General features: G+C 31.7%; 2 protein-coding genes across 2 annotated transcripts; both read right to left on the bottom strand.

Annotated features, from left to right (window-relative positions):
- Window positions 1-970: 970 nt before the first annotated feature.
- LOC25485781 (beta-carotene isomerase D27, chloroplastic-like) lies at window positions 971-10,117 on the bottom strand. Its single transcript, NM_001425015.1, has 8 exons — window positions 9,887-10,117; window positions 9,661-9,800; window positions 9,201-9,293; window positions 8,559-8,620; window positions 7,930-8,036; window positions 2,520-2,612; window positions 2,195-2,243; window positions 971-1,194 (listed from the first exon to the last, which is right to left on the bottom strand). Exons 1-7 carry the CDS (start codon window positions 10,107-10,109, stop codon window positions 2,203-2,205), a joined length of 759 nt encoding a protein of 252 aa, NP_001411944.1. The 5' UTR covers window positions 10,110-10,117; the 3' UTR covers window positions 971-1,194; window positions 2,195-2,202.
- Window positions 10,118-11,507: 1,390 nt separating this feature from the next.
- Window positions 11,508-13,288, bottom strand: LOC11431267 (histone H2A variant 1). Its single transcript, NM_001425019.1, has 3 exons — window positions 13,223-13,288; window positions 13,009-13,127; window positions 11,508-12,041 (listed from the first exon to the last, which is right to left on the bottom strand). The coding sequence occupies exons 2-3, from the start codon at window positions 13,114-13,116 to the stop codon at window positions 11,745-11,747; spliced, it is 405 nt and encodes a 134-aa protein (NP_001411948.1). The 5' UTR covers window positions 13,117-13,127; window positions 13,223-13,288; the 3' UTR covers window positions 11,508-11,744.
- Between the last annotated feature and the right edge of the window lie 994 nt (window positions 13,289-14,282).

Here is a 14,282-nt window from a genome sequence, read left to right as displayed (position 1 = left end):
CATCACTCTTATTCAAAATACTGTGTAATTTTGGTAAATTCTTGTAGAAACTGTTGAAATTAAAGCATGTCTCAATAGCGGATAGCTGTTTGATACAAATCAAATCATGCGAGTTTATAAGATAGTTTCACGACCTTACCAAACATACCCTAAATAAGCACATGCTTTAAAAGGTCGTAGCTTTGACTATGGAGAACATCGCTGTCATTAAGGCTCTTGAAAGGTTTATTTTTACGCATAAGGTTCTTGAAAGATGAGATAATTTAAATCTACTACTACCTCTGTTTCTATATATAAGACTCTTTTGCCAAAATCACTGGAATTAAGAAAGTGAATATTTGCATTAAACTTATTTGTTATCACTAATGTTTTTACAATTTTATCCTTTAAGAGAGATAGTTAGTTTATGTTTTCAACATGTTATTTATTGCTAATTAAAGAAAAAGATGTATAATAAATAGGGGTATGTATGTAAAGGAATAGTTAATGTACTTGGAAATAACAAAGGGATCTTGTAAAAAGGAACAAAAAACAATTCAAAAAGATCTTATAATTGGGAACGGAGATAGTATAATTGAATTGAAGAGTCGTAACAATGAAAACTTAAAAAATAAAAATGCATGGTTAACTACTCCTTTTATGGATGAATAACTTTTTATTTAAGCTAGGATATGGATATGTTGTGAAATGTGAAGTTCAATATCTCATGAAGTGCCTATTATAACCCTTTCCTCTATATAATAGAAACTTGTGAGAGGTTAATGTTATCTTTTCCATAGTAATTCATCTACAAGAATTGTTAGAGGTTAAGTTCTTGAAATCCTCTTTGAAATAAAGTGGTTCCCCCTTATTTTAGTAAGTGTGGAAAAATAATCAATAGTTTAATAGAGAAAATAATCAATAGTTACTCTATTTTTTTAAGCCATTAAAAAAACTCTCTTTTCTTTAGGGTGAGTGGGAGCTCAAATAAGAAATAATCATCTTGTGATGTAACATTATATGAATTGATAGTGGTAAACAATTCCTTTGACACTAAAAATACTTGAGCGCTTTATGAACTTTAAAACTAATGAAGTGATGAAAATCCACTTAAGAAGAAAATCATTGGCTTAGATTGCATTGAACTTGTTCTTTCCTTTGGTAGCACACAAAGGTGGGAGGACACATTTGTTCCACCCCAGCTGACCTGAAAGCCTACAAGAAAATGAAATCTTCAGTTAAAACACTTCTCACTTAAAAATGATTAAATGAACACTATTTGAAATAAAGGACATTATGATATCATTCTCCAATTCAATCCTCATCACGCAGTACACAATTTTCCAAGGTTTCTAGTTGAATAAATCACTTGATCTCATCTCATATGAAAGAAAGAAAGAAAAAGAATATAACCCAACAATCAAGTTTCTAAAATATCAGTATCTCTTCAATATAGTATTGAAAGTATGTAAAATAATAATTAATCTCTAAAATACATAAAATAAATCATTTTAGGAGTGACTTTGGATGATATATGTAATTTTAGATAGTGATTCAAATTTTTAAAGAAAAATTTATTGTGTGGAATATAAATTTGAAGAGTTTTTAAAATGAAAGATTTTAAGAAGTATCTTTTTTTTTTGAGCAACTTTTTAAGAAGTATCTTGTCAAAACTAAATTGGGATAATTTCAAGTAGAACCTAAACAGATCTAAAAGTTACCTACGCAGATCTAAAAACTAAGAATTTAAAATTACTTCTCCACGTGAATCTCAAAGTAGGATCTAAAAACTAAGAATTTAAAATTACTTCTCCACATGAATCTCAAATTGGTTTCTATATATTTCTAAAAATTAGGAATTCCTTCCTATTTATTTTTTAATTTTGGAAATCGATCCCAATATTTTTAAAATTTTTAAAAATGGGTCCCTATGAGTTTTCAAAAATTACAAACCGATCCATATAAATTTTTAAAATATGTGAATTGGTCCCTTTAAAAATGTGAATTGGACCCTTAATTTATTTATTTTTTAACAAGGGTCACTTAAAATTTAAAAATTGTAAAGTGGTCCTTATTTTTCATATTTCGAAAATGGTCTCTCAACTCTTAAAATTTCAATTTTGGATCACTTTTAAAATTTGTATTTTTATAAACTAAAATAAAAAATTGAATGGCAAATGTTAGTAATTAGTTTTTGCAATTACTATTTCCATACCTGCTGCATTAACTAAGACACTGAGTTGCATGGTTTTTCTTAGCCTTGCCTGCATGATATGTGAAGAGATTATGTTAGTCACATTATTCTTATGTACTCTTCCACTCTATTATCTTTTGCGTTAATTTTTCACATAGTATCTTAAACCACTATGAAACTTTAGTAGAGTGCAATCAAATCTAGTATTCCTCTGCCAGTGGCATGTATCTGAGGAAGTGCAGTAATAATCTAGAGTCACATTTTTTTTCTCTTCCATTTTTTGAAGTCATAAGAATAATTGGCATGTAAATAAATGTAAGCAATATTCTCAAAATAAGTATCTTACAAAGTTTATAGCAGGGTTGCTTGAGTGCTGGATCATCAGTTGATGCTGGGGGTTCCTGGCCGAATATCATCTCACAACTCATGTCATCAAAATCTGTAAATCAACAGACAGTGTAACAACCAAATTTTATATATATTCATTTAAATTTAAGTAAAAAAAGAAATGGAATTAAGTTTCTTGCAGGAGATAACATTGACATATTCTCTTTGTTACCAAAATCACATCTTGCAATCATTTCTATCCTACTCTTAGCCGCTAGCCGCTGCAACATGTATCCTTAACAAAAATGTGGTTAAGGATATGGCAATCCGGTGAAAACATTGATTTCAACGAAAACCTTTTTGTCAATTCACCTTTGGATGAAATCAAACAAGCACAAAGAGAAGTTTTCATCAACTTCATCACAAATTGGATTGCACACTTGTCTAGCCGTCGCATTAACAAATTTTCTCTCATGGTTTCAAACCCTCAAATTTGTGGGGAAACAATTGAACATTGTGTTGCTTTCGCGATACAACGCGGTGTGAAAGATTTAACTCTTGATTTCTCTGATCCTAAATGGGACTAGAACGATTTGGATGATAAACATGTGTTGTTTCAATTGTCAATGCATGTTTATCAACTCAGACTATTCCTTGAATCTCTGAAATTGTATTCATGTGATTTTGATATGCTAGATTTTTTTAACTTTGGTGCACTCAAAAACGTTTCTTTGGGTTGGATTGAAGTTCACATCGATACTCTCAAAACTTTGTTATCAACTTGTAAGACTATTGAGAGTTTGAGTCTTAAGAGGTGTTGGAATTTAGTGGACTTTGATTTGAAAGAAATTGTACGACTGGGATTAAAAATCACCAAATCTTTTTAATCCAATATCTTCCAAATCAAAGTCCACCAAATTTCAACACCTCGTTAGACTCAAACTCTCGATAGTCTTACAAAGTGATAATAAAGTTTTAGGAGCATCGATGTGAACTTCAATCCAAAAATCAAAGAAACGTCTTTGAGTGCACTAAAGTTAAGAAAATGCGGAATATCAAAACCACATGAATACAATTTTAGTGATTCAAGCAATGATCCTAGTTGATAAAAATGTGTTGAAAATTGAAATTACGCATGTTTATCATCCAAATTGTTCTCATACCATTTAGGATCATAGAAATCAAGAGTTAAATATTGCGTACCTCGTTGCATTGCGAAAGCAACAAAACATTCGATTGTTTCTCCACAAGTTTGAGGGTTCAAAATCGTGAGAGAAATTTTGTTAATGCAACGGCTAGTGTAGTGTGCAATCCAATTTGTGATGAAGTTGTTGTAAACTTCTCTTTGTGCTTGTTTGATTTCATCTGAAGTTGAATCGACAAAAAAGTTTTCATTGAAGTAGATGTTGTCACCGATTGACATATCCTTAAACCAGTTTTTGTTAAGGATGCATGTTGCGGGAGCTAAGAGTAGGATAGTGATGATTTCAAAAAGAAGTGATTCTAGTAACAAACATAATATGTCACTCTTATCTCTTGTCATGGTTATGGTTCTGGAAAAGAAGATGAAAATAATTATGTAGGTATGGTTTTTGAAGAATACAACAATGGTTGATTTGTGAGTATATGGGGTGTGTGTATTCATTTATATAGATTTGAATAGGCATAAGTTCCAATGTATAAAGATTCGACCTTTGAAAATTAAGGTATTAAATTGCGGTCTTAATTTTGGATTGACAGTTTTTCTATTTTAATATGGATCCGGTGTTTTACTTTTAACTACAAAATTAATTTAATGTTTGACCAAAAAAATAAAATTAATGATATGCAATTTTGGTCAAAGAAGCGCTTTGGTGACATTGTGATTTTTGAGGAAGCTAGTTAAGTTCTTAGCCTTAATTTGGATGATATTGTTCTATTTGTACTTTACCCAGAATTTAATGTTTAGCACCCTAACTATTTTTTTCTTAGTTAGGTCTATTTTAGGGTCGGGCCAAGGCATCGGCCCAGGGCCCATGCCTGTACAGGCCCAAAAAAGTTTTTATATAGCAAGGTGTATATATCAATACCTTCTTTTTAAGAGGGTCTGTATAGCAAATGCACCAAAAGGGCCATAATGTCAACAGTATCAAAGCTTCAGCCCCACAACCTTCAAACCTTTTTTTTTTTATCAAAAGACCTCATATCAATGCAAAAGAGGGGTTTGCATAGCAACACAAAGCTTTAGCAAACAAAAACACAACATCACGAAAACGGAAAGTCTGCTTAAACACAAAATCGGATGGGTGCCAAATCTTTCGTCTCCAATCTTCTTGATGATGTGCCAAATGCATCTAATATTAAAATTGCTCATTTTAATATTTATGATCCGAGAAATTTGGAGAATTTTGATAACACATCAAATGATATATTCTAGTTGAAAATAGGTCTATTTTTAAAATGAATCTTAATTTTTCTAATGACAAATATTTTAGGCATTTCTCATGTGAGTTATTCAAGAAAATTAAGCAATGATGACATTATTGATCAAAAATGGATAATATATTGTCGACCATCTAACTAATGCATGTGTCATTCATCGTTTATCACAAAAAAAAAAAAAAAATATGATGTATTATGTAAGGGTCATTTTCTTATACTATGCACATAGTAGTCAATCTCGGATAGCAGTGCGTAGCGGCCGACCCCAAAAGTTGGATAGCGGGATAGAGTATAGCGTTATGACAAATAGTGGTTACCGATATTTGATTATTTGTTGAATAAATTACATGAATAATGGTATAAAATATAAACAAACTTATATGTTTCTAAACAAAAACTATATTTAATATAAAATTAAATATAACACTCAAATCTCAAGAGACATTCATAAAACAAAACACCAAAAAACAAAAGATAGGGTAACAAATAAAAAAAATCATAAAAACAAGAGAAACCATAAAACAAAACAAAATAGAGGAAGAAAAAAAACCATAGACATAGTCAATTTGGTTTTAAGAATCTTCAAAATGCCCTAAAAATCAATTTCAAAATTTTGAAACCATACAAAAGGTTTTAAAAATAAGTTTAGTTTGGAAATTTTCAACTAAAATCAAATAGCGGTTGAAGTGGTCGTTATCCGCTCCGCTACGCCGCTATAGCAGCTGAAGCGGCCGTTATATCATTCCAGACCGCTATTACGATTAGCATAGCGGTTCGTCACCGCTATCGGCCACTATTGACTATTATAACTATGTCTAAGGCCCGTAAAATTTTAGGAACGACCTTGATCTATTTGTAACTTGCAAGATAATTATTTGTTTGGCATCACCATAAGTTTGTTAAAATTATAGTGAGTCACTATGATTTTGCAAAAGTTGTGTTTAGAACGATGTTTGATTTGACAAAATCACTGCAATATTATGTGGATAATATTATTAGGCAGTATGTATCGTCCTATTCAACATTTAAAGACCATGTTGAATTATAGTGAGTCACTATTGGACGAGATGAACACATTGAAAGCATGTCTCGGTAGAGGGTCGACGACCACAACTTATAAACAAGCGGGCTTATCTACCCTTATTCAACGATAAGTCAGGATACGCGTCGTGCTTTGACTAAGTCCTCACATGAAACACATGTGTTTTTGACTCGGTCTAGAGAGGTGGAGTAGAGGTAGGTCCCATGATCCCCCAACTACTCTACAATCCACTAAACCCTCTACTCCCCACTACTCATGTGACCAACTCTATAAATAAGAGGTTAGATGTCATAATTCATTCACTTCTTTCAACCCCACACTACCAAATCGAGAACTACGTAGCTCTAATTTCCTAAGACGCTTAGGGATATGTAGGATTAGAGAAACCTCGGTCGAATTAATACACAAAAGACCAACAACGTCACCTTTAACCTAAAGCTTCTCTCACCGCCACAGAAGAGAGGAACATAGGTATTGTATTCACCCCGACTCCTAGTTTTAATTGAAGTTTCAAACTGTAAACTTTGACATGATAACGATGGTCGACCAAACTTACAACGAACTGAAACATTAATTTCAACAAAATAATGGTGCCCACTTGATTTTGTTCAACCCACCGTGAAAAAAGTGTATATCTCTAAAAAAATTAGTAAGTGAATCATTGAATTGATGAGAGCAATGATCTTTTTCATTCGTTTTGTCTACGCAACCCATGCGTCACATTTTGTCACTTTGAGAAATGTAAGTACACGTAGAAAATAGGGTCTTTCCTTTTCCCTTTTTACGGCACCCCATAAGAAGTTACAAGACTAAAATCAAGCCTCTCAAAGTGGATTCCTTAATATAATGTCATGCTAAAGTTTTTGCACTAGGAAAATTAATTATATTAAAGAGTAGCATTCAAATTGAAAAATACTTCTATGTCACAACCCTAAATTAGTGGTGGCGATTAGGAATTTGTTGTCTAACATTACTTTGCAGGAATCTGAGACAGATGCGTGCCTTTGGCGACCGGACACAATAGTTGGTTTCACGGTTCGTGGAGCGTATCAAATGCTTATGAGGCAGGAGATACAGGATGATGATGTTGCTTCGAATGCACCATGGCACAAAAATGTTCCTTTAAAAGTTTCTATTTGCGTTTGGCGTCTCATCCGCAATAGATGGCCGACAAAGGACAACTTGGTGCGTCGAGGTGTTATTTCTTTTGAAAATCAGCTGTGCATTTCAGGTTGTGGTCAACAAGAAACATTAGTATATTCCTTTTGGAATGAAAGAAATCAAAGTCTTTGAGAACAAAGCCAATACGATGGTGCAGCTTTTGGAAAAGGTTAAGATGTATTCTCTTCGTTGGTTGAAAGCTAAAAATGTGTGCTTTCCTTTTGGTTATCATTTATGGTGGCAGCATCCCCTTGTTTGTTTAGGGATAGGCTGAGGTTTCTTTGTCACTTCTATTTTAGTTTCGGACAGGTTGTTATTTTGTTGTAAACTCTGTTTTGCTTCTTAATGCACTCCTTGTGCTAGAGAGCAAGACTTTTCGTTGTTAATATATATCTCATTTTGGCTTGTTCAAAAAAAAAAAATCATTTAAACGCACGCATAAAACAATACACATCATTTAACTATTTATATAACACTGTTTTGTGACGGTAACCAAACAAGTGTTCCTCCTTTCAATTGGACCTCTCTAATGATTTTTAACATTAACTTAATCACACAAGTACTGTAAATAATCATCAATTTAAAAAACCAAAATGCTCTCCAAAAAAACAAACTACGATGATGTATATTTTAATGTATGGTATCGTATGTATCTTTCAAAAACTAGATTGTTTACTAGTAAATAGTAAATTAAATTGGTGTGTGCAAAGGTAGATAGAACTGTACTTATTTATTCCTTCAAAAAAAAAAGAACTGTACTTATTTATGAATTTATGACCATGAAAATATTGATGGGAATGCTTACTTGGGACCATGTTGACTGGCATACCAAACGAGTCCTTTATGAACAATTGAGATGGCATTTTGCAGAGATTAATACACATCCCAACACAATTTGTTTCTTCTAAGAATCTGCACAGGTATTGTTTAAACAAGTCTTAAGACAGAGGAGGAGTAGATTTGTGATGTTGCTTGGGTGAAATGATTAATTAGAAGCTAATATGATTGAGCTAATTAATATTTTAATAAATGAATCAATGTGTTACATGTGTTTTGTTTTGGTAGAAAATGTGTTACATGTGTTTCTCATCATTAGAATAATGGATGTAAATAGAAAAATGATTTGGTATTGGCAATTACTTTGATAATGATCATAAATCATGATAGTTAGTGTGAATACAGAATTAGATGTGTCTGGTGTGTTAAGTTGGAGAATAGTGAACATGTGAAATTTATACATAGTATGATATTCTATGATTTAAAATGAGTTAGAAATACATGAGCAATTTAAATAGAATGATTAAAATGGAGATCACATTTTACACTTTTATGTGAAAATTATACATTAGAGAACTCATTTTTACGGAATACTACTTGAATAATGCAGACAATTTTCTATTGAAGAAAATTTTATTTAGAGAAAACTAAACATACCTGCATTTTTTAATGTGGACAATATTTTTTTCTCTTCTTCCGTTGATCTCTGACTCTCTTACCTTTGCATAGTAAAATTAATTAATGAGATTTATGTTTTAGATTCATCAATAATGAAAGATTAAAAAGTAAAACAAAAAAGTTAACATGTGTTTTAGAACACTTGTAGCGAAATAAATATAAAAACATTGTATTGAATCAATTAGTATTTTAAAGTTTACAGAAAATAAATTGCCTCATAAATATAACAAAGAAATTTCTATTCCTTGAAATGAATCTCTTTTCTTTAGTAAAAAATTGGGACAGGGCTCTCTTGGAATATGGTAGGTCCTTTAACTTTATTGAGTAAAAAAGGTCAACATTGAAAGGCATATAGTCACCGGATTAATCACCACAAACAAATTATTAGCTAATTTTGTCTTGCTAACAAATGTTTTAAGATTTTGTTTGCGAGTTTGGAGAGGAATAGAACGAAAGGTTTGAAGAAAAAAAAAAGTTAAAAATATCTAAATATGTATGAATTCTAACATACCCTAAATCATTTTAAGGTTCATGTATCAGTTCTATAACCAAATCAGTTCAACTCAAAAATATTTAAACATGTCAAAATCAACTGTATCAAATATGTTAACAGCATATTACCTCGGAGGGACCGAGTAACCAAGCAAAGAATATAGTGGTGAAGACGGCAAAATATTCCCTTGCTAATTTAGATGGTGGCATTACTCTCCTTATCTGCACTTCGTCATGCACAATAGTATATTATATAAATAAACATAGTAATTAACGTCGTAATATTATATATTATAGTTTTCTATTTACCAATTTATATATTATAGATTTTATATTGTATATTATGCTCAAACATTCAAAGTAAGAGCAATGACAACACAAAAATTAATAAGTTGAACGATGTGTTAGCATTTTCCTTTAGCAAAAAAAACATAGTCATAAAAAAAACTACTGTTGCAAAGAAGAGATGACATGGATTAAATTTCAACATATTGGAAATAATTAATAGTTTTGAAACTTGAAAAAGACATGAAACATGATTGAAATGAAAGCACAAGAAGAATATGACACAAAATTGTAATGAACTCACCACTGAAAGTATTGGCTTTGGAAAAGCTCTATCAAGTGCATCTAGAATAATTCCTTGCTGTTGAGTAGTATTAAATTTCTGTGAAGCCACGGTAGCTGCCTCAACAAGGCTATCAAAACCACTCTTATTGTTACTGATTCCTACAGAGGATTCAGAAATGATCGTAAACAACGAAAATGACTGGTTTTAAAAATGAATTATACTAATCGGAAAAGGGATGAATTACCTGTTGCTGCTTGAACACTTTTTGATAAATGGTTTATAGCTAATTTGTCAAACCAATTATCTTTGTATACATTAGTTTTTCTTAATGTTTCTTCTGAAATATCATCTGTAGGCCTTGCAAGAACTCCAACTACAAAAGTGTGTTTTGGTTTAAGTCTTAGCTTCTTCCACTGAGCTAAAGTTGGTGTTAGGCTCATGTTATGTGCAATCATCTTTGAATCCATTTGTGAGTAGTTATTGATTTTCATGTGAAAGGAGCTTTATATAGGAGGGGATTAATAAGGACAAATAGTGCATGAAAAGCATCTTAGCACAAAGCTCTTACTCATGATTCTGTTTTGTGACTCTCTAGATGCTTTATTTGTTGGCTTATGGTGGTACTTCCAGTTCTATCGAAATGATGTGACATGATTCTAGTATTCTTTAGTAACTTATGTCTAATGCTTCGGTCACAAATTGTGTTCCACTACCAATGTTCCCCTTATTTTGTTTTAAATGTCAACTATTTAGGCCGGTTGGGTTTTATGAGAGTTTATAAAAACATGTGACGTGTACATATACTATTTTTGGCTTACTTTCATACGCTTTTTAAGATAATTTGTGAAAATATATTGTGGCTTATATTTGTATGATACTATATAACTACATATTTCAACTGATTATCCAAAAAGAAAATAAATAGAATTTACAAGTCGGTGAACTTCACTCAAGTCTAACTTTGAACTAGCAAGTGATTGCATCAGCTTCTGTTTAAGCTAAAATTAGTTGAACACAAAAAGAACTAAACCAAAAAAATTCATAAGAAAGAAGACTTTGGTTTGTAGAAATTAAGAATAGAAAACTTGACACTTTAATTCTGATAAAGCAACTGCTATTAACCATTCATGTTATTAAAATAATGTAGGCAGAGAATTGCGTCCCTCGGTCAATACACCCCTTTAAGAACTTTAAATTAATCACTACTTAAAATAGTGCAAATCATGAAAATTGTGTTAAGGATGGTTCTTAGTTATATTTTAATCTAATAATGACATACTCTAACAACCGATTCTTAAATTATAAAACTTTGAACAAAAGAACTTGTTATGAAGATATAAGGTGCTAGTGTGATAGCTAACCACAAGACTGCGCTGGGAACAGTTGTTAAGCTTCTACTAATATTCTAGCAAACAATGCAATCACTATCATGATTCATGTAGAAGATTTATGTTTAGAGTTTTGAAAAACAATCTTAAACTTAAGTTCTGCTACCGTAAAATAATGTGTGAATCTATTTTATTTTCTTACAGTAACTATAAACTAAGCATCCTCAAAAATATACATAAACTAAGCATCTGCATCTACTTCATAACCGACCAAAAAATTGTGTTACAATTTTAGTTACAGCTGATATAGCTGCAGACACATGTAAGTACCATTGTACCTACAGCCAAGGTTTTTTGCTAAATAAATGTACCTGTTACCATAAGTTCTTCTAAATAAATGTACTTTTTAATCCATATTAATTATCTTCATCATCTTGCCCAAGTTTTGTATGCAGTAAACAACTATCCCAGTTCTTAGCATAACCATTCCAAAGATCAAAACAAAACAAAACAAAACAAGCAGGGAGGAAACGCCAATGAAGTCTACAAATCACAGATCGAATATCATAAACATGTTCTAAGACAGACAAATTAAACCAACCAAAGGACCACATAAGAATAGCACCATTTACACACTACAATACCAATTCATTCAAAATTCTAAAACTACCCTACTTTGATCACCATGATTTCAAGTTAATTCAAGTCATAATAAAAAAACACACTCCTAATTAAAATAAACAGCACCGCCACATGACAACAAAAGCAAAGAAATCATTCTTTGGCAGTTTTGTTGATCAAGGACTTGTGGATGTGAGGAATGACACCACCACCAGCTATTGTTCCCTTGATAAGGGTATCAAGCTCCTCATCTCCCCTGATGGCAAGCTGCAAATGCCTTGGTGTGATCCTCTTCACCTTCAAATCTTTGCTAGCATTTCCAGCCAGCTCAAGAACTTCAGCAGTCAGATACTCCAGAATGGATGCCAAATACACTGCAGCTGTTGCTCCGACACGTCCATTAGCTTGGACTCTTTGCTTCAGCTGTCTGTGGATCCTACCCACAGGAAACTGCAACCACCATGGCAAATTTTACAGTTAATAAACAAAAGTTACTTAACAAAACAAAAAAAAAAAACAGAGGAAAATGAGTCTCTCTAATCTGTAAATGATAATTAACAGGAAACAACATCTACATGAAATCAAAAGGCAATAATTTAATCTCAAAAATCAGCTCTCCGGTTAAATAAAAGGACATTCGATAACCATACACTAATAGTGTAAAGATTTTTTACACAAAAATTGTTAAAGTTTGAAAACATTTTGATACCCATACACTAATTCTAAAGTTACAAATATTCAGTGTGATTTCTTCAACGCTGTAAACTTTTAACATAACCTGAAATCAAAATTAAACTTATAACAACATTCCAACAAAAAATTACTTCTCTGCTACAATTTACAATAAAATCAAGCTAAGTTAATTAAAAACTTCAATTTGAATTTCCACAAAAAAAAAAAAAACTTCAATTTGAATTGAAGTTGTAAGATCTTGAAATTGTTTACTCTCTGAAAGCAATTAGTTGAATTTTTCATCAAAAAACAAAAACATGTATCACATCACATATACGACATAAACAGGAAAAAAAACATGTAATCAGGGGAAGAAAAAAAACAGACACATCAAAGATTAAAACTTTATAATCAACCCCCAATTGGGTATCCCAAAACCATCGCATAGTTCCGTTTCAAACCCTAACCCTAAAAAAATTAAAGAACAGAGAAAAAGCGATAGTGAAAGGTTTAGCAAAGATTAAAACTATGGGTATCTGAAACTATCGCTCAATTCTCTGTTTCAAACCTTAACCCTAAAAAATTTACACAGAAAAATCGAAAGTGAAAGATCTAGCAAAAATTAAAACTATATAATCAAACCCTGGATGGGTATCTGAGAATTATCGTCTAATTCCTTGTTTCAAACCCTAACCCTAAAAAATAAAGAAATCGAAATAACGAAGAATGGGAAAAGGGGGTTTACCTGAATTCCAGCACGAGAAGAACGAGAAGTGGGTTTCTTCTTGTCTTTGTCTTTGTTAGCCGCAGTGGTTTTTGCTGCAACGAGTCCTTTTCCTCCTTTTCCTGCCATTGCTTAAGCACCTGAAAATTCCAGAGCAAAACGTGTTAACAGAAGAAAAAAAGAAGAAGAAAATCTTGAATCGAAGAAGAGAAGAGAAGAAGAAGAGAAGAGAAACCTTAAAATCGAGAGAGAGAAAAGAGAGTGTGAAATTAGAGATTTTAGATCGAAAAGAAAATAATGGGTCGAAATATCGTTGTCACGGTCATTAAATTGAAATTTTGGAATATACGTTAATGTTTGAATTTTTTTGGCAAAATAATAGGCGCTTAACTTTGCGTGGGAAACTAATTTTCAATCCCAATTTCGAATATTTCGTTTTACCGCTCTTGACTCTTTATGGGCTGCGTTGGACATGGACTTGGGTTTAACCAATTAACATGGAAAAATGCTGTTCACACTTCTTAAAAGGTTGAAAAACATCAATAAAAACTTAAATGCTCCGGCGGCAATAAACTATCAAGGTTCCTTCGGAAGTTAACTACTGATACAAATCCACACAGAAGCTCTCTCATTCACTATTACTCACAAAATTTCCCCAATCTTTCTCAAAAACTCTCTAAAAATCTCAACCAAATTTATTCAACAAAATCACAAGTAACCATAGTACTATTAACTTGCATTTTAGTTGTTATAAATGTTTTTCTTTTTTAGTTTTAAGTTTTTGATTAGATTTTGAGTAGATTTATTTTATTTTAATTTTTGAGTAGATCTACATGTTATAATTCATTTTTAGAGTAGATGTAAGATGATTAATTTTGTTAAAATGTTTGCATGTTTATGTTATAGTTATGATTTTTAGGGTTATTTTAAATTTTGGTGTTAGAGTAGATTTACAAGTAAGAGTATATGATAAATTTTAAGAGTAGGTATAAGTTGATTAATTTTGTTAATTTTTTTGCATATTTATGTTATAATTATGATTTTTAGGGTTTATGTATAATTTGCACTCTAAGTGTTTGATGAAATGTTTGAATGAGTTTTCCATTGATTGTTTAACTTTTTATGGTGTATGTTTGAAACAACGACCGATTTGTTCAGTGTTTGCATACGCTTTAGCGGTGAAAATATTCAGATGTTCAAGGTTCGGTACATTAATGTCACGTTAAAAGGTCTCAAGGGTCAATTGGACGAAATCAACCAACGACTCAACCCCGAAGACACAAGGAGGTGGAATA

The sequence above is a fragment of the Medicago truncatula genome, chromosome 1 (genome assembly GCF_003473485.1).
Source record: "Medicago truncatula cultivar Jemalong A17 chromosome 1, MtrunA17r5.0-ANR, whole genome shotgun sequence".
Classification (NCBI taxonomy): domain Eukaryota; kingdom Viridiplantae; phylum Streptophyta; class Magnoliopsida; order Fabales; family Fabaceae; genus Medicago; species Medicago truncatula.
The sequence above is the reverse complement of the archived record's forward strand: the minus strand, read 5'-3'. Positions and strand labels throughout refer to the sequence as shown.

Excerpts from the sequence above, each read along its gene's own strand:
- LOC25485781 (NM_001425015.1), bottom strand. The coding sequence starts at position 10,109 with ATGGATTCAAAGATGATTGCACATAACATGAGCCTAACACCAACTTTA. Across the intron at positions 8,621-9,200 it reads GGTTACTCGGTCCCTCCGAG|GTAAGAGAGTCAGAGATCAA; the intron begins GTAATATGCTGT and ends TACTATGCAAAG. Across the intron at positions 2,244-2,519 it reads GCAACCCTGCTATAAACTTT|GCAAGGCTAAGAAAAACCAT; the intron begins GTAAGATACTTA and ends CATATCATGCAG.
- LOC11431267 (NM_001425019.1), bottom strand. The coding sequence starts at position 13,116 with ATGGCAGGAAAAGGAGGAAAAGGACTCGTTGCAGCAAAAACCACTGCG. Across the intron at positions 12,042-13,008 it reads CTTCTCGTGCTGGAATTCAG|TTTCCTGTGGGTAGGATCCA; the intron begins GTAAACCCCCTT and ends TGGTGGTTGCAG.